Source organism: Harpia harpyja, chromosome 10 (assembly GCF_026419915.1).
Source record: "Harpia harpyja isolate bHarHar1 chromosome 10, bHarHar1 primary haplotype, whole genome shotgun sequence".
Taxonomy (NCBI): domain Eukaryota; kingdom Metazoa; phylum Chordata; class Aves; order Accipitriformes; family Accipitridae; genus Harpia; species Harpia harpyja.
Genome location: NC_068949.1, coordinates 24,000,200 through 24,023,448, shown reverse-complemented (window position 1 = coordinate 24,023,448; position 23,249 = coordinate 24,000,200). Strand labels below are relative to the sequence as shown.

Below are 23,249 nucleotides of genomic sequence, written 5' to 3'. Positions count from 1 at the left end.
ACCCCATTTCTTATGCTTATTCAAACTAACACCCCTCTTGTATGCTTCCCAATACTACTCCATATTTCATTGCACATAATACTTTACAATTTCAAAGCCCTTTACAAATAATCTCCTTGTGCTTTGGTCCTAGATTTCTTTCAAATTTAAGTAACTACAATTCTTTTTAATATCACAGTCTGATTCTTTTAATACACTTTTAATGCACTGTAGACCATCTCAGCTTCTTGCCTTTAGTTCGCAGCAGAACTCTGCCATTTTAAAACAAAATAAAAATGTTGGGGAAAGGAACAACATCCTTTTACTAAAATGCTAGTATACACATAAGCAAAGATAATATATTCTGACTATACATTATGCTTGATTTAATTTCTGTTGCTAGGTACCTGATTAAAAAGTAGTTGCCATACATACTGACAGTTGATAGACAGAAAAACAAACAACAGTTTACCAGTACCAGATGATCAGACAACACAGGTGTCCTTTGATGTGAAATTTCACCTGCAACATGAAGTTCAGCCCTTTCAGTTTTATTCCAGGGTGAGCCAGGCAAAGGAAAAACAAAATGGATAAAGAACTAGATTAAAAGGGCTTCAAGGAACAGCATCTGGGCAGTCTGAAGAGAAACAGACACTTGTAAGGGGTAGACTTCAAATCTCAATTGCTAGAAGCTGGAACACCTGGGATAAGAGGCATGTATGCTGGCAACAGTGCAACAATAAGATGAACACAGACTTTTTTTTTTTAATGTACTGTCCCTTCTGCTGAGGTTTACATTGCAAAAGGCCTACGCAAGTCAGGTGTGCTATGTAACACAGCTAGTAAAGGGAGTAACAAGTCTTCAGTCGGCCCTGCAAACGAGAAATTGTGAGGTTTTATCCCTGTGTAAGTCATGACAAGCAACACAGTATTTGCAGCTGGTGCAATAAGAAGAAATAATGAAGTAATCCTGAGGGCTTACAAATATTTTTGAAGAACATTGTACATTGACAAAACAGTTTTCTCTACTTAGTCATGCAGGTTTTACTCAAAAAGCACAGAATCCCATATCTTACCCTACTGCTTGTAACTACAGAAAGTTTTTGGACAGCCTCTAGTCTGAATCATTTGCATCCTCCAGCAAACTACTGATTTTTTCCTATATGCCAAAGAAAATTCCAACATCAGTTTAGCTCTTCAGACTTCAAAGGATAAAAATTGAAGCTTATTATATTGAAATTTGTGGGACAGATTTTAGAACAGACTCATTGCTCAGTGAAAATGTTAGCATTCATGTAACACTTTTTACAACTACAGTTATTTACCCCCAATGCCCTTGGACACAAATTCTCTGCCTCCACATTCGTGTGGTATGCTGTGCACCTGTTGGTTGCTAACCCCACCCCAGACACAGCCACATCACAGGGCAGCAGACTGAGAGCTCACTACGGTGTGAAGCAGTGTGCAACCTCTCAGGACAAGCTACAGAGTCAGTAACTAACCACAGGCAGCTACCACGAACAAAATTGTCAAGGGTTCCACCTTCCATAAATTCTTGAGCAAGCAGATGAAAAAACCAGCTCACTGAATCAAGAATATGCTGCAAATTGTATAGATGAAGTTATTCAGTGCTTTATGGAGAGGGAGAAAGCATCGTCAGCTATTGCTGATGTTTAAGTAGGGTTTGTTTGGTTTTTTTCTCTGCAATCTGTAGTCATGTCCAACTTTCCTTGATATATGTCAGAAAGTCTGTAATTTACTGTTCTATTTTCTACTGCTTGCATCTGTTAAGATTTTAATTGTCATTGCCCATGATTATGCCTTTGTGTTTAAAGCATAGCCTACACCCTCCTATGCTTGGATTTCTGTAGGCCACTCTCTAACGCCCTTGGTTCAATTTTTTCCATGAACAGTATAATTTGTGTTGAGACCTGAATCAATATCACAATGGTTCAAGAAACTTCATGCCTTTGCCAATCAGCTTTTGCTGGAGGAAAGCCTTGTAATTGGCTTTTTCTATCCCTGCTCATCTTCTACACATCAACTGACAACAAAAGAACATTAGAATATGGGCTTTTAGCCCATTTTCAAGGGGGCTTTGGTGGTTTTTTGTTTGTTTGTTTTCTGAAGCCATGTGGGCTACAAACAATTTTGCACCTAAGCAAAAGTCGAGATTCTTCAGTATTACCATGTCCTGAAACTCTGGGAGTTACTTTTCACGTTTTATGTCCCTATTTTCAAAAAGAGCTTAAACTAGAACAAAGTGTGCGCCACTACTATTTAACACCACAGGATATATTGGTATCAGTTCTCTATAGCTACTCCTACTGATTTTACCATTTCTGGTAACACTCTCACCGTAAGAACATACGACAACAGAACACAGCAAATATGTCAGAGCCTGCTGGTACCTTAACTACAATGAAAGAAATAGGTAAGTCAGAAATATAGGAAATTGTTATTCAGACAACAGACAGACAGCACTTCCTTTCCCAGAACAATCTGTCTCCTGCCCTGACAACCCGGTCCTGCTATATTTACCCAACCAAATTTTGCCAGTGATATATTTCCAGATGCACTTGAGCCACATGTCCCTGTCAGTCAGCCCAAGCACAGAGGAATCTGAGCAGAGAACAAACAGCTCCTAGAAATCACTACATGTTAATCCATGCTTCCTCTCTTGCTTGCCTTTAGTGTTAAAGGAGACAAAATGTGTAAAGCATTATTCTCGGTTTATTTTGGAAGCAGTTGTGGGGACAAGAGGTACTTCATTTGATACAGCTATTTACTTCAAGTGCTTGCTTTATGGCTGACAGAGACACCTGAACAGTAAAAAAAGTTAAAAATCTGAAACATGCAGTTAAAAATAACTGGCTGTTTCAACCAATTAATACTGGGTGTCTAGAAAGAAATCGTAAGGCTGTCTGAAAAAAGGCTAGATGCTAAACAAGGAGCTTACAGCTCTAACCAGCCATGGGAGAGCCAATTCCTCACCCACCAAAAAAAAAAAAAAAAAAAAAAAAAGGTGCCATCTTCACTGGAGAAAAGCAACACATATCAACATATCAAGCAACAAAAATCAGTTCTAGATTTCAGATAGTTCAATTTAAGAATGCAGACCAGCTAAAACGAGTTGAGTTGTGGAGCAATAAGAATAGGATCTAATGAAAAGCTAGCTTTATTTCTTCTGAGCTAAGCCACTTTACTATTTTAACAGTTATATTCTTCCCATATTCTACCATATACTCCTGACCTCATGCTATCTCTTCCAACCCTAACTGCACAGCTAGGTTCTTTTATTTTCATAATTTTATAAAATACTTAACACCTGACTTCTGAAAATTATCTTGGCTCTTGCTGAATTTCTAAGTTTCCTGAGATCCTTTGAGCAAAAGGCCAAACAAACTCTCTTCCCCGCCTCCATATTTTTAAAAGATGCTCTTCACAGCTCATACCTCAATATGGCTTCGATTCCAAAGTGTATTTTTTGAGACTACAGCAATGGGAAAAAAAAAACCACCTCAAAAAACAGAAAACACCAAAGTCATCTCTCAGGATCTTATTAGCACAAAGACTTTGTCATCGCATTGCTGGCCAGTCAGCGGAACCAAGGTATTTCTCAGTTCTAGGTACGAGTCTTCCAGAGAAGGAGATGGGAGCTAAAGCAGTGATGCAAGAGGAAGACATGAACAAAAAAGCTAAAGGGGTTTAAAATTGTAAATATCCTTCCTTTGGCTCCCTCCTCCCCTTTTCTGGAAAGCGCAGGCAGGCAGTTTCAACCTTTCCACTATTTATTTAACTGGCTTAACAGAGGGTCCTAACAGGTCACAAATAAGCTTTTTAAATAAAAAGCACAAGTTGCAATCAACTCTGGATATATCAAAACTCATGGCCAGGCCAATTTTATTACTCGAGGTGGAATTAAAAACCACTGCAGCCTTCTTTTAATAGCAGATTCACACAAGACGACCTCTTCGGCTAGCTGAATGCAGGTAGAGGTTCCTCAGAACAAAAGCACTTTTGACCCATTCTTCTAAAACAAACAAAAAAACCACCTAGGTTTGTATCCAAAACTAGTATTGCTTAAGAACAAGTACATCCTTTAGAACAGTCTAGATTATTTTCACTACAGCATTAAAACTTCAAAATTGTAAAATGTTTTTGCTAGGAGACTATTCCCGCTTCCTTAAATCCTGTACATTTGCACATTTTCTGGTACCCTTTCCTTTTCAAAGCTGTAACACTGGAACACTTTTCGGCATCCAACTAGTGCATCACACGAGAGGAGTGGAAACCAGCACAACGAGAAAGAAAATGGGCATCTTATGGGTGGCATTGAAAGACGTTAAAAAAAATACTGGCCAGTGCTGAGCAGGATCAAGTGAAATGTGGGCAAAATATGAACTGCATTACATGTTCAAGTTTATTAGCAGCCTCATACAGCTGCTCAAATTCAGGCATCTAATACGGGGATGTGAACAGCTGGTACCATCACCTGCTGTTCCTGCAGAGTGAAAGGGAGTGTGTGACCTTCCGCTGCAGCACATGGGTCTTGTGCATGTGAACAAGTACCAGTATGGGCTGCGAAACTCAATAGCATTAAGAACTGCCATCCAAAAAGAAACTACAATTTAAAGGCAGCTGAATGAGAATGAACTTCAATTTCAAATTTTTAATGGATTGTTAGTAAAAGTGGAAGGGAGAAAATAGTTTGCAAAATTTAAGTTGATGTTGCCTCTGACACAAAGCTTTAATAGTCAGTTACCAAACAACCATTAAATTAAGCATTCCAGGATGCCTATAATTATCTCCCCCCCCCACCCCCCCATTATTTAATAATATATTTCTTCAGCAACTTCTTTTTCTCTGAAGAAAACATTATTTTTTTTCAATTACTGAACTACCATTCAGCTACTCTGTTAGAGTTGCTCTATTGCTTTCTACAATGTCTGAATCTTTTAATTTCTTCCTCTCCTATGTTTCCAACACTCTTGGCAAAGCCTTTTCCCCAAGAAAATGTTACTTTTTTATTTGCCAAACATGGATATTTCTTCCCTTATGTTCTTAATGAAGCAGAAGCCTGCATAATGAAAGTGTTCAGACTCCTGTATCATGCAAAGAAGTCATACACTTTCAGAAAAGCTTGTTGTTTAGAACTTATCTCTTTGCCAAACCAAAATCTAGTTTTCCTACAATATTACAGTATTCCTGTTTCAACTGAAAAAGCCTCTTCCTGATGACTGTATTTTAACAGACTGGAAAATAATTGAGCAAACATATTTCCTACATCTTTGTGTTCATCATCAACAATGCCACCAAAGTAAATATTCCCAGGACTGCGTTCTCCCCACTCCCTGTACCAGCCTGATCACTTCACATCTGAAGTGCTAATTTCATACTGAGGCAGACTGTATTTGAGAGAGGGGAAGCACAGAAGTAAAATTTGATAGTGCTTGTTAGATCTTAAGTCTGTCTGAATATATTTGCACTTCAGACACTGAAAAAACAAATGTTTTAACTGAGAGCTGAGTACACAAAAAAACCCATAGTATTTCTGAACGACAAATGTGAAAAACTCAGACTGAAGTGAAAACCAGCTAATGATGTCTCCTCCCATGCTGCCGTGACAGCCATCTTAGTTATTACAGAACTATTACAGGCCACTATAAACGGTCTAATCCCGCTTTGAAGAACATCCAGGTTCCTAAGTGCAGTTACTAAAGATGCTTACATAAGCAACCATATTTTACCACTGCCACTCATTTTATTTTTAGAATAAAGCCCCTCCCCTAGGCTATATCCAGATCTAATAGACCTCCTTCAATATACCATCATCAAGATAACAATCGCATCTTGATTTATTTCAACAATACCTCATATTTACAATTTGCTATCTAAATTATTTAAGCAGTTAATCAAGAGGTAAATGGAATCTAATTCAACAGCCACTTGGCAGACTTCATCACCGTATCAAGAAAAATTACAATTTCCTGAAAAGTAATGAGGCGCAAAGACACATTTTAATAAAAAACTTCCTCCAAGGATTAAGTTAAACATGATCAAAAGTGAACAGCATTGTTTTGAAGCCTCTCATCTCATTTAAGTAGCACACACGTCAAGAATTATTTAGAGTCATGCAAGCATTCAGACTCCTGCACCAAGCAGGGGCAGCATACACTTTCTGAAAGACTACTCTGTTTATAACTTACTGTTTTAATATGCCTAGGAATAAGTTTCAGCTTACTGCTGCAAGGACAGAACTGGAAATCAGAACTTCTGAAGTGCTTATATTAGGGTATAGATAGAGGATCAAACAATCAAAGTACCACCATCACTGAAGAATTTAATATATTCAGCTAACAAGCATTAATCAAGTGCACCCCTTGAGTATTACAATTGTGTAATTGTGATTACAGTGCAAAATACACTAGCATAAGCTGTCATGGAAACAGTTTATCAATCTATTCATTTTAACGGGATAGCTAAAGCCAGTATCACCCCAAACTTTACTTACATTGCATATATGTGCAAGCTCTCATATAACATGTTTTACTTTTACATTTCTATCCAACTCACATTGTCTTTTTTTTGGTCATAATGTCTCGCCCTGTTCCTCAATCGTCACATAACTACACACCTCCTATTTCTTTCACAATGTGCTTGAATACAAAAGTAGTTTGAACTGACAAGTTTTAACTTCACAATTGCACCATGCAAAGAGCACGGACACATTCATTTCATGAAGTTCAAGTGATGAGGGGTCTATGTCTATCCATGCCCTTAAACTAAGCAAGGAATGTCCAAATATAATTAGGAGTTCAAAGCAAGAGCAGGCTGCTTTAGCACTTCCAATGGCATGTCCAAGTCACATGGATACAGTACATCACACACTACTAATGTAGATCTATCAATTTTCCACAGTAACTATGACTACTTGATATGACTACTTGTTCCTTCTCAAGATGGGCTTTATTTCCTACAATTTTGTGATGACATGTATTGATTCACTGTCCCTAGAAGATTTACATATATTTAACTCACTCACGGTTTAGCCTTCCTCACTCAATGAATTCACAGGTTTCCATTCACTCCCAATGTTCTTCCCCAGAAAGTATCTGTTGATGCCACCAACACTGGAATGAATGCACTTCCAAAACTCATCCATGATATGACATTTCCATCTCTTTCACCTTAGAAAACATCATATAACAAGACCTCACACCCTACCTTTAAGCCATTCTATTATAGGCAATATATACCAAAATTTCTTTTCTTTGTAGCTTTTAGAGGTGCTGTAAAGCAAGTTAAAATTATGTCATCTAAAAGATGATAGGAGTTTTCATAGGACTGCATGCAGCTGTAAGTTTTATAGCTCTTTCCTGGACAAATTTGCTGTCTTGTATCATTTTCTAAAGGCAAGTTACAAAAGCAAGATCTTGACTATACATCTGAAATTTTTTTTTAAGAACTTACAATGAGGAGGTCCATAACATGTTGGAAGATTTTTTTTTTCCTGATTGCAAAAGAAAAAAAAAACCAAAAACGAAAACCTTCAGCAATACTTTATTACACAACACTCAGATAGAAGACAAGCTAGGTACAGTTACCTTAAAAAGAAAAAAGCTCTTGCAAGTTTACCTCAAACGGGCAAGCCACCAACTGCACATCCCTCACTATTAACATTCCCTAACCTATCAACTTGCTATTTTAATAACAGTGTTCTCCATTACTCTGCTACTTTTATATTTACCTTTAAATCCCTCCCGTTCTACTTCTCTTCTTGCTGGCTTTTCTCTTCCACACTAATTATTGAGAAGCACTTTGTCACACATCCCTGCACTATTCCTGAAAAAATGGCATTTTGCCCAATTGAATCTTCTTTCAAACCTCTCCTTCAAACTCATATCTTGCTATAAACCATATAGGGATCAGCCAACGATGGTGTCTTTGAAGGACAAATGGAGGTAGTCATTAAGAAAAACCCTCAAAGTGTTTGACAACTTTGTATACTTAATGACTCCTCTCTGCTCCTACCCTCTTAAGCTACAAACTCTTAGAGGTGAGGAATGCTTCAGTATGCTTGTTGTGTATGTATGCCCAATGCTTCTTGGCAGTCCTATTACATATTATGCAACTATATAAATATGTGCAGGCTCTTTCTGACACAAGTTATTCCTTCTTTTAAGTAAATCACCTTTGAGACATTTTTAACAGGTTAGATGGCAGAAGTTTAGTGAGAAGACAGTCAAAAGAAGAAAAGGTGACAGAACAGAAGAGCTATATACTTAATAAACTTCTACTGGAATTCAGCAATTTCATGTACACTCCTACTTCCAGAGGGTTTTTACTATAATGCCTTAACATCTCTTAATTGGCCACAATTCCTTTTAACTAGCCTTGACCAAAACAAAGGCATCATCATCAAAAATAACTGGAATAAAACCTCCATGGATGACTTAAGAGGAACCTTAACTTCAACAGAGCATCTGGTACTGCCTTTCTACCAAATCAAACTGCAATTACTGCCTCTAATGTATGTACATTAGGCCATTTCCTTTATGGCTCCACTTCACACAGAAGCAGTAACTGAAGGAAATAATGGAGTGCCCAACAAGTGGGAAAGTAATTGCTCAACAAGCGTGGAACAAGAGAGAGTCAGTTGCGCACCGTGCACATGTGGCAGCTCTTCAGAGCCCAGCCCTGCAGTGGTAACAGAAGGCTGGTGTTATAGAACAAGCCCACTGTGGGAACTCTGCCAAGCAACAGCCAGGAGTGCTTGTCCATCTAAATCCTTGGTTCCTTAAGGATTAGGGGTCAGGAAACAATTCCTTCCAATAGCACCACCCCCTGCCTGTACCTGCCAGTCATTAGCCATGCACAGATGGAATACCATTAAGCTCCAAACTCCAGTCTTAAATTGCACCCAAAGAGCTGTATTAAAAGGATGCTTAGGTGGTATCACAAGGGTGGTGGTGCAGGACTGCAGAAGAGACAGTTCAGATGTCCTGACTTTAAGAGAAATGCAGAAGTACCTTGTGTGAAGACCATCTTACTGGGTTGGTTGGGGTTTTCTGCTCTAGATATTCCCAGAGTCACTCCACTTCTTTTGATTTTATTCAGTGTCTTACTACTCAGAAACACAAAATAGAAGATGAACACAAGAGCTAAAAAGTTATCAATTTAAGGATGCTACACAAGCACAGTTTAGCCCTTTCTGCCTGTTCAGTCTTAGTTATACAATCTCTCAGTTATAAGCTTCACCTTCTCAGGAGTCCCCATTTCATTCAGTAACCTATGCTGAAAGGCTCAGTGAACAAATAAACAGAATCAATTAGAGTTCAGAGTGACCCCACCCATACCTGACTCCTCACACACTCTGTATAAGTGCTGTCGCGCACACAACAGAAAAGCCTTGGAAAAGGTTATGGTGCTTGCCTCAGTGCATCTATAAGCTTCACAAATACTAAGTTATTCTTCATCAAGCATATTCCTCCTCTTTCTTCCTTTATACAGAAAATAAACTAAATCTTAAGTGAAATTATAACAATTTTGGTGTTAGTTTTGGGCTTGAGTTCACATCCCAGGTCTCCCAGTGCAGCTACCATTCTTAGGGCACAGTAGTGTCACTCCAGGAAAATGGCTTAGAAAGTAAAGCAAAAAATTAGCAACCACCTGGGAAAAGTCTGATTTAGTATTTCTCCAGTAACACCAAGAAAATCTACGCCAAAAACATCAATAGAAACCTATTATCTGAGGGAAATTCAAAGACCTCAGCCATAAGACAGTCATTTGATTCATTTGATGCTACAATGAGATTAAAAAGAAGATTAATCTCTCTCAAAGAGAGTATTTGTAACTACCTGCAGCTTCAAAGCAAAAATACTGCATTGGTTTACATTGTCTGTGCACTTGGAAGGACACTTTCATTCATGAAGACCAGGAACTTGCTTTTAAAATGACAACTTTTACTGCATTGTCTGAACACAATTAGCAAAAATCAAGTCTGGATTCAGCCTGCAAGCAAAGCATCCAATTAGGGCTGTCACCTTCATATTTCTTATAGTGAGAAGGTGAACAGAAAATATTAAGATAAATTAATTACCACTTCTGTACACTGTGTCAGGTCATTTGATATGGACTAAAAGTGTATTGCCATCCACTAATTAGAGTGAGGCTGAGTTAAAGTTATGGAAGAAAACTTACTCTATCAGTTTCCTAACCTTTATTACACCCTTTCCACTCTTCTTAAAAATTTTATACAGAATTCCACAAAAGCTAAATGTTAGCCTGAGTTGCTTGGTCTTCCAAAATACCAAGTTAACATGTATGGATACCTGTTATTTAAAAAAAAATTTTTTTAGAAGTTATCACAGGAACAGGCATAATCTAGGAGACCAGTGAGTCTTGTAGATTGTTTATATGAAGCTGATATACAACCGAAAAAAGCTTAGGTTGTTGTGGGCTTTTTTTTAGTGTCTGCTCTAGATAACATTGCAATCCTTCAATGCAAATGAACGGAGAAGTATCACAGCTTACAGTTCAACAGTATTTGTTATTTGCTAGTAAGTCCAGGCACTTCCTGAAGAAACTCAAGATATAATATGGCATTGCTCTTACCTGCAAAGAGCAAAGTAACAAGCATTGACGCACTATACATATCACACATCCACATTATCTACTTCCTACACTTCTTTAAAAAAAAAACATTATTTTTTTCTGATTTCTTAACTTGACTAGACCATAGTGAATATCTCAGATTCTATTCAGTAGCACCACAATAGCATTGAGAATAGGCCACACATTTATATTTACTACCGATTTACCACTTCTTAAAACTAGATCTTTCAGAAAAAGTTCAGACGTTAATCCCAAATCGGGATAAAATTCCTGTATTGTTTTATACAAACGTCAGATTTTCCCTAAAAACTGAGTTTCCAGAGCTTGGACATGAGACAACGAATGTGCAATCAAATCAATGTACCAGAAAACTGATGGCTACAGTAACAAGTATATTAAGTCAGTACACTGGGCAAAGGTTCTCTTACGGTTACAGTCATTTGACCTTTAGCCAGCTCTTAATGCCCCAGCCAACCCTCTAAAGATGGAGATTTGCAGCAGCTTCTTGTCTGAAATAAGCCATGAAAAGATTCTTCTGAACCCACTGTACAAGCATTCATTTAAAATGTCATGAATGTGCATGAAATCAGAGTGCTTCTAACAGCTTACTTTGCAGCTTCTGTTTAAATGCACTAACTCTGAACCACCAGAGGATAAAAGGACTCAAACCTTCCAGTCTGGCACTCATGGACCTAAAATATACACAAGCACCTCTTCACAGGTGTGTTTACCTAGTTTAAACCTTATTTAAATAGACTCTCGATGCACACACTTTCCACAAACACCTGCTTCTCCCACTGCAGTGCTGACTTGTACAAGGCAGTTGCATTCAGTCATTTTCTGTCCTAAAGCCATCCTACACACCAGTAAGCTGTACTTCAGTCACGAAAATCCTGGTTACTGACTCATCCCCCCAGTCAGAGCAAAACAAAATTCTGCAATGAGGAAAATGACTACAGAAGTACCTGCTCTTACCTCTACATCATACTGGAATGGTCTGAAGACTTCAACAGCCATGGCAAGATTTAAGGAAACCCAATCCTCATCTGATCATGGAAAAGCAAGCTTATAATTAATTCGTATTTCCAGCCATTTGTGGTTATAAAACCTCTCCCTAGTGAGCTCAAGAGCATCCTAAGTTGGAAACACTCATGAAAGAGAAGATGCTCAGTTATCACTGGATGTCAAAAAGAAACTTCCTTTTGTTGACCTAAATCCATAACAAAACTGATGAAATGAACAAATATTTCAACATTCAGACACATTTTCTAGATAGTCAGCTTACTTTAAAAAGCAGTCAAATGGAAGTTGTGGTGACAGTGACCCTAGATCCAAACTTGTATCAATACTAAGGCTTCCATCAGTTTTAAAATAACCTTTGAAGATGTAGTTGTACTTTAATTTTGCATGCATGGACAAAGCTTGATAGTCACTGCTTCCATATGATCATAACTCAGGACACAGATTTTTGCTTTTTCTAAGCACTGGAAATATGAGATGCCACATCAAACTTAGGCTTATGGTGCTTATCTTAGTACAACAAGCATTCAACTATTAAATTTATCTTGGAGTAACTTATGCATCACCCAAGATGACAGAACGCCTATTTTTCCTTTCTGTTTTTCAGGCAACTAGTATCAATAGCAATTAAAATATATGCAGCCCATAAAAGTGTAAAAATCGCATACAATAAACCAAATGATAGTGGATCAGAGCAGCCATGCGGTTAATTTTCAAATTATTAAACTGTTTTTATAAATCTACATAAAATGGCCACAGAAATTAAGTTTCTCTGTCAGAATTTTAAAGAGCAACATAATTCAGGTCCAAGGCCCTTAGCTAGGTATGCTGAACTGTAGAAGTGAAGTTACTCTTACCATAATCATGGGATTGTTTGTGCTGAGCAACAGCATCTTCTCTAGATGCTTCTTTCAAGAGCCCATTTAGACATTACAATGGGATGGGATACCACTATTTAGTTGCAGGCAAGCTTTGAAATGGGAATCTTTAGCTGCTGGAGGCATATGGTGCATCTTTATACCCTTGACCAGGGTATTTCAGCACCACAGTCATGACAGAGTTAATACCCACTAGCTCAGAGGAGAACAAAAGGTACTCCACTGCAACATGCCTAACATTTACATTGCCTCTCTTTGCTCATTAAACAGGTTTTGGTTAAATAATGAACAAACTGTATTACAGACTCCGATGAGAATTCCAAAATTATAAATCAACTGGTAAAGCCCAGAGGAGAATGAAGGGAGTGGGAGGGAAGGAAGGATAATATTGACTAATATAAAGGGCGCAGCTTGACAGTGGATATTCCTGCCACACCTGATCAAACATGCTCCATGGGGGAGGGGAAGGGAGGGCGAGAGCGAGAGGGGAGATGGGACAAGGCAGCCTGAAATTTGCATCCGGAACAGATTAAAATGGGTTCTTGGGGGATTGAGAAAATACATAATATATATTACTATAAATGCAAAATTGTACTAAAAGCTAACTCAAATGTCAAAGATTACAGCTTGAATAAATTTAAATATAAAAGCAATGTGTTTCCATGAGCTAATGAAAGAGACATGAAAGGAAGGTCTAGGCAAAAAAAAAAAAAAAAAAACCAAAACACAAACCCACCCAAAAAACCCCCTAAGCTTGGACTTTTCATTGCCTGGAAGATGAGGCAGGAGACTCTATATTGTTGAAGGTATTGCTTGGGAACTGGTCCATGCCTAAAACTGAAAAAAAAAAAAAATGGAGCATCGCAATGATGTCCTATCTCAAGACACTAGTTGGCAAATAGCAGTCACTGAAGCTGAAATTACCGGTTTAAAAGAACCCCATGTAGTCAAACCAACACACTATCATCACCATATATAAGCAATTATTATCTCAGCATGAACCACACTTGCATGATGACTAATACTCCCAGGGAGTCTCTGAATCTCTCAGTACATTAAACTTTGCTTTCTCTAACACAAGCAGATAGTTGGCTTGCATTTTTTCCCCAACAAGTCAACAGCACATTGTATCTAGCTACTCTAGATAAATGGCCAGTCCCTGACATTTACTCATACTGCATTTATTTGAGCATCCTGACATTCCCTGCTCTTGTTGACGAGAAGAGATATTTGCAATAATGGCAAAGAACTTCAGGAGTCTTATTTTAAAGAAATTTTTATCTCATAGAAGGGAGAGAAGGAAAATTTCCTCCCAAAACACTTTTGGTGACGGTATGCATGTCCTACAGAAGATGAGTGAGCTTACCAAAAAACCCACAAATCCAGACTATCATGTAGTCTGGGTACAAGCATAACATCCAGAACAAAAATACTACCCAGAAATGCAAGCTGTGCAGGAGTACCCTAAGATGTCATGATCTGACAGAAGAATCCTGCTCACAGCCAAGGAAAGTTCACCTGGGAAAGAAAAGTAAAGCATTACACTTACAGGCAGCCACAAAAAAGGAAGGAATAAGGGCTTAGAACTGGCACGTGTCCTCAGCACCTCTCATCAGCACCTGGAAGTGGCACGACTGTACTTCTAGGGAACATACTTTTTATGGGATTCCAGGCTCAGCGCTGACACAATAATAGGCATGCTTCACAATTAGAAATGCAAAAAGTCCATCTCAAACTTAGGTTCTGAATACTCACTGTAATAAAGGGACCAGAAATAAACCTTACTTTCAAATATTGCAATCAGTAAGACAAATCCCGGGAAGAACCAGCAGAATGCCACACGCAGCTCAGGATCAGCCTCACTTCCAGGCTCTCAACACATACTTAGGTTACACTTAAACAATCACTCCTTGAAACTACAAAAAGAGAAAATGTGGGGGAAAGGAGAGAAAGATGGGCTGGGAGAAAAAACATGCTCAGAATGCACATCACAGCCTTGTGTTCTACTTCTGTCATCAATATAGACTTCCAGTTCCTTTCAGTGCAACTGGTCACAAAGTAAGCCTTTCACTTCAATATTCAAGAGACCCAAAGGGAAAGTGAGGTCTGTGCTTTACTTATTACTGGTAAGAGATGATGAAAACCAACAAATCGAAGAATGTGAGGAGAAAACAGGTAATGGGAGGCTACTTTCTAAGCAGATTTTTCCCATCATTCACAGATCAGAAAGCATAAACAAAGCACAGAAAGACTATGTGTAATAATATACCAGATTTCACATATTACTACAGCTTTGGTATACTGAAGAAACATGCATATTTATATATAAAAATGTGTGTGTGTGTGTATACACACACACAAAAAAATATATACACACACATATATATATCTCTCCAGACAGTGGCAGCAGTGGCATTTGTGTAATAGTTTACATTGGTATTATTTGTCTAAAAGTATATACATATTTGCTCTTTTCTTCTTACTCAACATATGACCTCTGGATAGTAAATAAGACAAACAAGTACACCTGCACATTTATTTGCATATACCCTAGCAGGTACACATACCTGCTTATTTCTGTATAAGCTTACCTGTTATATTATTCAGCACTTCTTTTAAGAGGCTAAAGCTATGCAGCAGGGGATCCCTTTCTTCATCCTATAGGTTATATATAAGAAGGAAGTCAATAATGAGGCAGACATATTCCTGAAGACAAATCTTAATAATTCACAGAAGTACTGTGGGTTGAGTTTATCACTTTCAGCGCATTTACTCCATTAAAATCTTGAGAAGCATTTTTATTTTCCTGCCAGTGCTCCCCAATGTAATACAGCTCAAATGTCAAAGCATAGGTTCAAGACTGAGCATTCTGGTTTGGTTTCATTGTCCTCAGAAGTATTTCTGAACAGCCTTCCGCTGTTCAATAAATTTCAGAGCAAGTCTACCTCATACCATATTGAAATAGATCATCTGGATTTGCTATAATGTTAATCTATGCAGATTGTAATGGGCACAGAAATACAATGACATTTGGTGCCATTAAAATAACTGAAGAAAGAATCACAGTGCAAAATTTATATGAATAGCCGCATCCTTTAGCCTTAGTCTATCTTTACAGTATTAAAATAAGGAGGAACAGCAGTTTCTCCAAGCTGTGTACATCTGCAGCCACACCCTTTACTGGGTGGTAGTGACCTGCAATGAAGAAATGCCTGTTAGAAAGAAAAAGGGCCCTGCCCTTTGACAAACTGAAACCCCTTGTGCTGGATGACAGCCATCTGCTATTCATGTGACATTCTGAAGCACACCACAGATACAGTAGGACACATGCACACATTTACACTGTGGAAGCCGTAAACTGACCAATGCATCATTAGTCTTGGAAACATTGTATTAATGACTTTTAACAAAACAGGTTTGAAGCTATTAACAGGTTTCAGTCAGGAATACAGCTAGCAGTCACAAAACAGAGCTAAAAGATACTATGCCTATGAAAAATTTAAAAATACCCTATACATAATGACTTCCCCAATCTTCATTTCATGGCTTTCATGATGAAGACTGTCTTCTCTAAGAGGGCACAAAAAATATACAAAAATGTTGTGCTAAATAAAATAATACCATATATTCAAAATCCCTGACATACCAGGTGATAAAAGTCTAAGGGAGATGACTCCCATGTGGAATACAATGTGGGATTTTTTGTTTGTTTACAGGGTATATAGGTAGAAGATTTCCAGCTTTGTACCTCTTACAGTCGCTGGCACACAAGAAGCCAAAACTGCTAAGCATGAAACAATGTAGAAAGTTACTCCAACTTTACTTACAGAAGTACTATAACGAGTGCTAAAAAAAAAATGGAGGTACTTTTCTAAAACCAGGTAGTTTCTGCCATAGCATGAACAGGTAGTAACAATTCAAGGTAACTTACCAGATGTGTGTGAGTGCTCCATCGGGCATTACGCTTTATGGCTCCCACCACCGCGTTGATTTCACCTTGTACAATGTAAATGTTCTTATCCACCATCCTGACAATCCTGAAAATAAAGGTAATTCAAATTAATCCCCAGCCCCTCAGAATTATTCTCGTCCTCAGATGAAACATCATGTTGGCCCTAGTCAAGCAGGAGGCCTGCAGAGATGCAAGAAACTCTTTCAGATCTTTGTTTTGTGCATGCAGACAAATACAGTTACTTTGTCAAAAGGAAGATGCTTTTCCACAGAGTGCATTTTCAAGACCATGAGAGCAGACAGTTATAACAGGGCATCTGTGAAGCAAGAGACAACTTTGCCAAGGCATATTCCTTGTTTTTTTTCCAGTCTATGTAAGTTCACCAAAAGATGAAGTGTTAGGGTACCAGGACAGACATCCATGACAACACAATAACACATGCATCTCCAGCACTTTATGCAAAGTCCCGCAGCTCTACACAGAACACAAAGCCAATCTTGTACTCTGTTAAATAAGCATCAGTGACTTGAATAAGCTGGCTGGAGCAAAACTGTACGGGATTTTAAACTTTGACAAAATGAAGTAATTTATAACAGATGTTGATTTCACACTTGCTTCTTGAAAAAAGCTTTCAAGAAAGCGGTCAAGTAAAAAAGTCATGGGTAAGACCCCACAAAGAAATGAGCAAAACTAGAGACAAAATTGGATGGAAAACAGGAAGAAAAGTGAGAAAGCTACAGGCAGACACTTACTCTCATGTAGCATGAGGTCTTAGAGGGAAAAACTTAAACTGATGTACCCAGAAAGACAGAAGAGGGGAAAAAATTTTACAAGCAAGAAATATTTTTAACAGTCTGAGAAAAAGCAACAAAGAGTGGATTACTACAGGATTGTTCTCTCTATACTAGCTGTAGCCCAGATACAGCCAAGCATAAAGAAATAAGAATGGAGGGGAAAGAACAGACACAACTGTTTATAAAGAATAAACAGGACTTATAAAGCGGCCAGAGTCAGATGATACCATGTCTGCAAATGAGAAGGATTTAGTGAAATAGTAGCCAAATAATGAGATTTTTTCAGAAGATATGAAAGGAAAATGAGGAATCCAGCTTGAAATCACAACAGGCCATCCACAGGGCAGCAAAAGACTGAAAACAGATGAAACATTGATCATAACACTTCAAATCAGACAGGCTCATTTAAAGGACTCAATTGGGGAGGGATGGTGGGGGGTAATAAAACACAGAGAATATGAGAATGATTTTTACCCATGTAGCAAAAGCAAAGCTGGAAGCGAGCAGTTTTGGCGTATTACTCCAGAGGTCAGAAACACTACCACAGAAATTTCAGAACATACATCCTGGATCTGTCAGGCTTCACATTAACTAACATGTTTGAATTATCAACAACACTTCAAGTATACAAATACTCTCTGAGTGAAAGAGACTAATTTGCTTCAGGACTCTATAAATAATAGAAAGAAAGCAAAATATTATAAAAAGATACCTTATCAAGGGAGAACATCAGATTTGTTGTTTCTTATTTTTTTTATACGTTTGCAATAGGATGAACAATCTAATGGCAAAACTGTTTCTTACTTCATTAGATTAATTATACATAATGGTATTCCTAAGTGTTACACAATAAATGAGGGGCAAAGACAAAAGTATTTTATAATATAGGCGCTGCTGTGACAGACCAGATCAATAGTTTATCTCATTCACTACTAGATGATTCAAAAAAAAAACAACCAAATAGTTCTGCCAAGTAGTTTGCTTGTGCCCTAAAGAACGAAGGTTCATATCCTCCCTCCACAGCTGTATATAACAGAACCACAGATATTCTTCCTATTCATGTGTCTAATGCTCGAGAGATGTTCCCATCCTCAATAGTAACTTATTCCACATATTATTTATATGACTGCATTAAAATATTGTATAAAAATATCCTTGATCTCAATTTTTTTTACTTCAGTATGTTGTCTTTGTTTTAGTACAAGGCACTAACAGGAGACTTTCTCCTCCACGTAAAATTCCTCGCTTATTTATTTCTTCTTTCAGTAATTCCAATATTTTCCATATTTCTACATAGGCAGTTTCACGGATCAAAACTCTGGTCCACAGACCAGAAATACTTTTGGGGAAATACTTTATACATTCAAATTTGTCAAAATTCAAGTTTTTCCTGTCTTCACTGTTACAAAACAACATTGAGCCCGTAAACTTTGTAGTGCCATGCTAGGCGTTTAGCAAACTGACATGGAAACAAAGGCTCCCCCAACCTGATTTGGAAAACCATATAAAGAAATACCAGACATATGTATCACGTGCCTTGCACATACACAGATACTTAATAGTTCTGCCAATATTTAAGTGATGCTAAAGCTTAAATGCTATTCTGCATACTACTGAATCTGCCTGTAGGACTCTTCCTATTTCTTCTCCTCTACTTCTAACCTAAAAGAATCAAGATGGAAAAGTTTGTTAAACTCAGTCCTTCGTGAATGTAGGAGACTTAGAATGCTCAGCTGTTCCTAAACCTGGTGCTATCTCCAAGCAGCAAAACATGAAGAGAAGATAGACACAAACCTCCAACACATACCTCTTCCTCTCAACCTGCCGGGAAACTGAATGTGCTGATCCTTTCAAGCAAGGGTGCAAAAAAATCCCTGTTGCTTGGCAGGGCTCTCCTGACATATTAAAATCCCGCAAAACTTACGGGGTTTTTTTTGCAATTATATCGTTTCATTGCTAGCTATTTGAGAAGACTTGATAAGAATGCACTCCTTTCCTCACTGCAGATTCCATTAAATGTAACTTTATTCAAAAGTACAAAAATTCACTTTACACATGCCAAAAACCTTACTGGCCCAATGCAACTGAAATAACCTGTCATGCTGGAGACACAAATTCACTCTCAGATCTCTGAACATCACCCATACAGCCCACTTCGCCACAAACACTGGGTAAAGATGGGGGAAAATCCTGCTTTATATTTAAGCTTGCAGTTAACCAAGCAATAGCACACACACATTCCAAAGTAAACCACAGCCAACTATCTTCATTCATGCAAAGAACCTTTGCTACTGTGTGCTGGAGAAGGAAAGAGAAAACAATTACGGGGGGGGGGGGAGAAAGCCAGACAACTATTTTCAGAGAGATGTACCTTGTAAGCTAAACCCACCAAAAGCACCATCCATCCCTGTAAAAGTTTAAAAGTTTATTTCAAGCAATGGAAATAGCTTCTCTAAACTCTGCACTTCCCAAAGCCTACCCCTTTTAAACTATCAGATAATTTCAGTATGCATTCCTTCAAGTATAACCTCATCACAAACAACAACTGCTCACACTTTAGAGCTCAGTATAGATGTATTATATCAAAAGAAGTTTTAAGATTGAAATTAATGCTCTGAAGCTGCAGAGAAACAGTTACAAGATTTACCAGACCAGCACTGAATGATCAGTTGGGTTTACAAGAGCATGGTAGTAGTCAAGCAAAACCATTAAATGTTTGTTCAACATACAAAAAAAAATTGCTAACACGAATTCAGGCTTAATGTTACAAAAGTATGGTCTGAAGAGTGGGATATTGTATAACTGTTGGTTGGACAGGTTAACAGAACTAGTAATGCTGAAGATCATTAAAAAACGTTGAAACAACCTCCCTAGCAAAGCCATGGTTCCGACATCTCTTGCTGTCTTCAGATCAAGACTGCATACCTTTCTTGAAAGCAATCTTTAATCAAACACAAGATAGTGGACTCAGTAGAGAAACACATGGATTAAGTTCCGTGGTCTTGAGTTATGCAGAAAAAACAGGAAAGGTACCTATTAAATTCCAAATGCTTTTTTAGCTCCTTATGTCTTCAGTTAATCCTACATAAACTCCTGTTTCTTTCTCATGATAGGTTCATACATCTGCTTAAAATCTGCAGACCAGTCCTCAGATTTCACTCCTGTGCAGAACTTCAACAGGCAGCACAGTGAAAATGACATCTCCAAACGAAGGCAACACAGCTGCCCAGCCCACCGTGAGAAACCGGGAAGCTGTTAGCATTCACAGCCTCACTGCTAACAAGGTTAGGAACACTGTGAGTGGAAAAAGGTAGATGCCTGACCATGTCATAAAAGAACAAAATCTAACATTCACATGCTTCTCAAAGCCTTCAGCAATGTTCTGTAAGCAGTAATTATCACTATTCTGAGGCTCTTGAAATAGTATCAGACATGAAATCTTCATATAAAAACACTGACAAGATTTACATCTGCAGATGTTATCTCACACGTGCACCGAACACTCCACTGCTCAACCTTGGAACACACTACCCCAAAACATCCCAGTGCATAGGAACACGAACTTTTCCTGGGTAATACCACAAGAAGTCTCAGGTACACTTTTAGGAAACGCTCCCTCCCCTGCAGAGAAATGTCTGCAACTCTTCTGGAAACAAGCAAGAGTTAGCATCAGAAGGGATGAAGTCTGGCAGATTTCCATCAAGTCACTTCTTGCTAGCACAAACTTGAGCCTTCAGCTATGGCAACCAACTCAAACCCAGTGAAACTACTCCAATAAATAGCAAAATAAACAACAACATAATCACTACATATGCAAGAAAAGTAGTATTTCAAAGTAAGCTCCCCTGACCTAAATTTGCAGTGTTTATGATAATGCATGAATAATCTATGTAGTCTCTGACCTAGATTTGGCCACTTCAGTCCTGATACAATACACTTCTACCAAAACAGAACACACAACACCCTTCAGTCCCTGAATCACAAACAATTCCTGCCTAACTCAGAGATAGCTAGGTTACCCAGAAGCCCAGCTGACAATGAAAAAGCTCCTTTCCTTCCTTCTAAACTACACACGGAAGGTACATGGATCTCCATCAGTAAATTTAACTTGCTTGGGTTTTTCACGTGGTAACTACTCTGCAATAAACATCACAGACAGTAAAAGTTCAGAGAAGTCAGGATGTATCTCCAAAGGCTAGCTCCTAATGTCTGGACAAAAATAATAGAAGAGTATTAATTTATAACTATGGCAAGGAACTGTGCAGTCCAGTGATGCCAAAATTCTGGGTAATTAAGAACACCCTTTAAAAGATAAGCAGCAGTAATGTGACAGTGGTGGCACATCAGAAGGGAAGGTGGAAGGCACCTGGGAATCAAGATGATAAGGCAACTCACGTTTACCTGTCAAAACTGCAGAGTAAAAATGAAACCTAAGGTAAATATGGATAGGGGTATTTTCTTTCTTCCAATTACTTCATACTGTTGAAACTAAGAAACATGGCACCAGCTGAACTCACAATGTACGCCCTAAGTTCGCTCTGAGCCTTCCTCCTGCAACAGCTAAGAAGCTGGCCATACGCTGGGAGAAGTCTCTGTTTCCACCGATTTTTAAGCCAGCCAACTTCGCGCACGGCCAGCGGGTGCCCGTGCAGGCGCGGGCACAGCCGGCACCTCCCTCCCCGGCCCCGCTCGGCCACCCCGGTGCGGCTCCGAGCCCTGACCGGGCTCTTCTCTTACGCCTCCGGCCCGCGGCCGGTGGTTGCCCAGAGCCGGGCAGCCGCCCCCCCCCCCCAACCCCCCTGGCCCTGCCCGGCCGCCCCCCGCCCCGTGCGGCACCCTGGGCAGGACGTCGCGCCCGTCACGTCACGGCCCGGGGGCGGAGGGGGCGGCTGCCAACCCCCGCCGCGGTCCCTCGTCCCCCGTGCCCCCGCCCTGGGCCGCTGCACCCCCCGCAGCAGCCTTCTCCCGGCCCCCTGCCCGCCCCCGGGGCTGCCTCGACTCCGTCCACGCCCCCCGTCGGCACCGCACGGTTCCCCTGCCGCAGCCTCCCTCCTGCCCGCCCCCGCGTCGCGACAGTATCGCGACAGGCACTCGCCGCCCGGCACTGACCCCCGCATCCAAAATGGCGGCGCCTGCTCCCCGCGGCGGCGGCGGCGACGGCCGCTTCACATATCGGTCAGGCGGGCGACGCCGCGAGCGGGAGGGCTCGGCCCTCCCCCTGTCCGCCCCTCCCTCCCTCCCTCCCTCCCTCCCGGCGGCGGCGGGGGGAGGCGGCGGCAGTCCCGGCGAGGCCGCCGAGCGCGGGGTCCTCCCGGGCACGGGCAAGCGAAACCGGCTCCGCACCGCTCTCACTGACGTGGAAACAGGCGCACCCTAACCCGCTGCCTGGTTACTGCGCCGACGGACAGCCCGGAGAGCCAACCCGCGCGCGACGCGGCGGGCAGCTCCCTAAGGTGCCCAATGGAGTCGCGGTCTGCAACCGGAGGAGGCGGACCCTCCAGTGACAAGAGGAAGAGAGCCAATGGGAGGAGAGAGGGTAGAACTAGCGGAACCACTGGCCAATCGCGAAGGAGCCCTGCCGCCGCGGGGCGCGGCCTCGCCTGAGCGGGCGCAGCAAGGGTGGTTGAGCGGAAGCCGGAGGAAGGGCTGCCCTCGCAAAGCATTATGGGCCGGGCCGCCTGCCCGCGCCGCCCCCCGGGGCCCGCGCCGGGCCGCCCCCGGGCCTGGCCGCCGAGTGCCTGGGGCTGCGGCTCCTCGCCAGCCCGCCTGGACACCTGGGCGGGGCGGCTGAGCGCGAAAGGGCCCTTCGGGCGCGTGCCGGTGGGTCTTCTGGGGGAGAAACACAGCGAGCGAAGGGTCGCCAGGGACCCAGGGCCTGTAAAGCAATGCTTGGACCAGCCGCCCCTTGTTGGCAAGGTGGAGCAGTGGCCCTCCTCCGTGCTTTGCAAGTATTTCCCAACTTGCCCCTACAGCCCCTCCCACCACCTTCTCTGGAGCCAGTTGGCAGGT

General features: G+C 40.5%; 1 protein-coding gene across 1 annotated transcript in view; it reads right to left on the bottom strand.

Moving 5' to 3' along the window:
• GBF1 (golgi brefeldin A resistant guanine nucleotide exchange factor 1) overlaps window positions 1-22,583 on the bottom strand; it is a 110,721-nt gene extending 88,138 nt beyond the window's left edge. Inside the window, 3 exon segments of the mRNA XM_052798612.1 lie at window positions 15,086-15,152; window positions 16,426-16,531; window positions 22,350-22,583. Coding sequence (XP_052654572.1) covers window positions 15,086-15,152; window positions 16,426-16,531; window positions 22,350-22,357 — 181 coding nt within the window. The 5' untranslated portion in view covers window positions 22,358-22,583.
• Window positions 22,584-23,249: the final 666 nt, after the last annotated feature.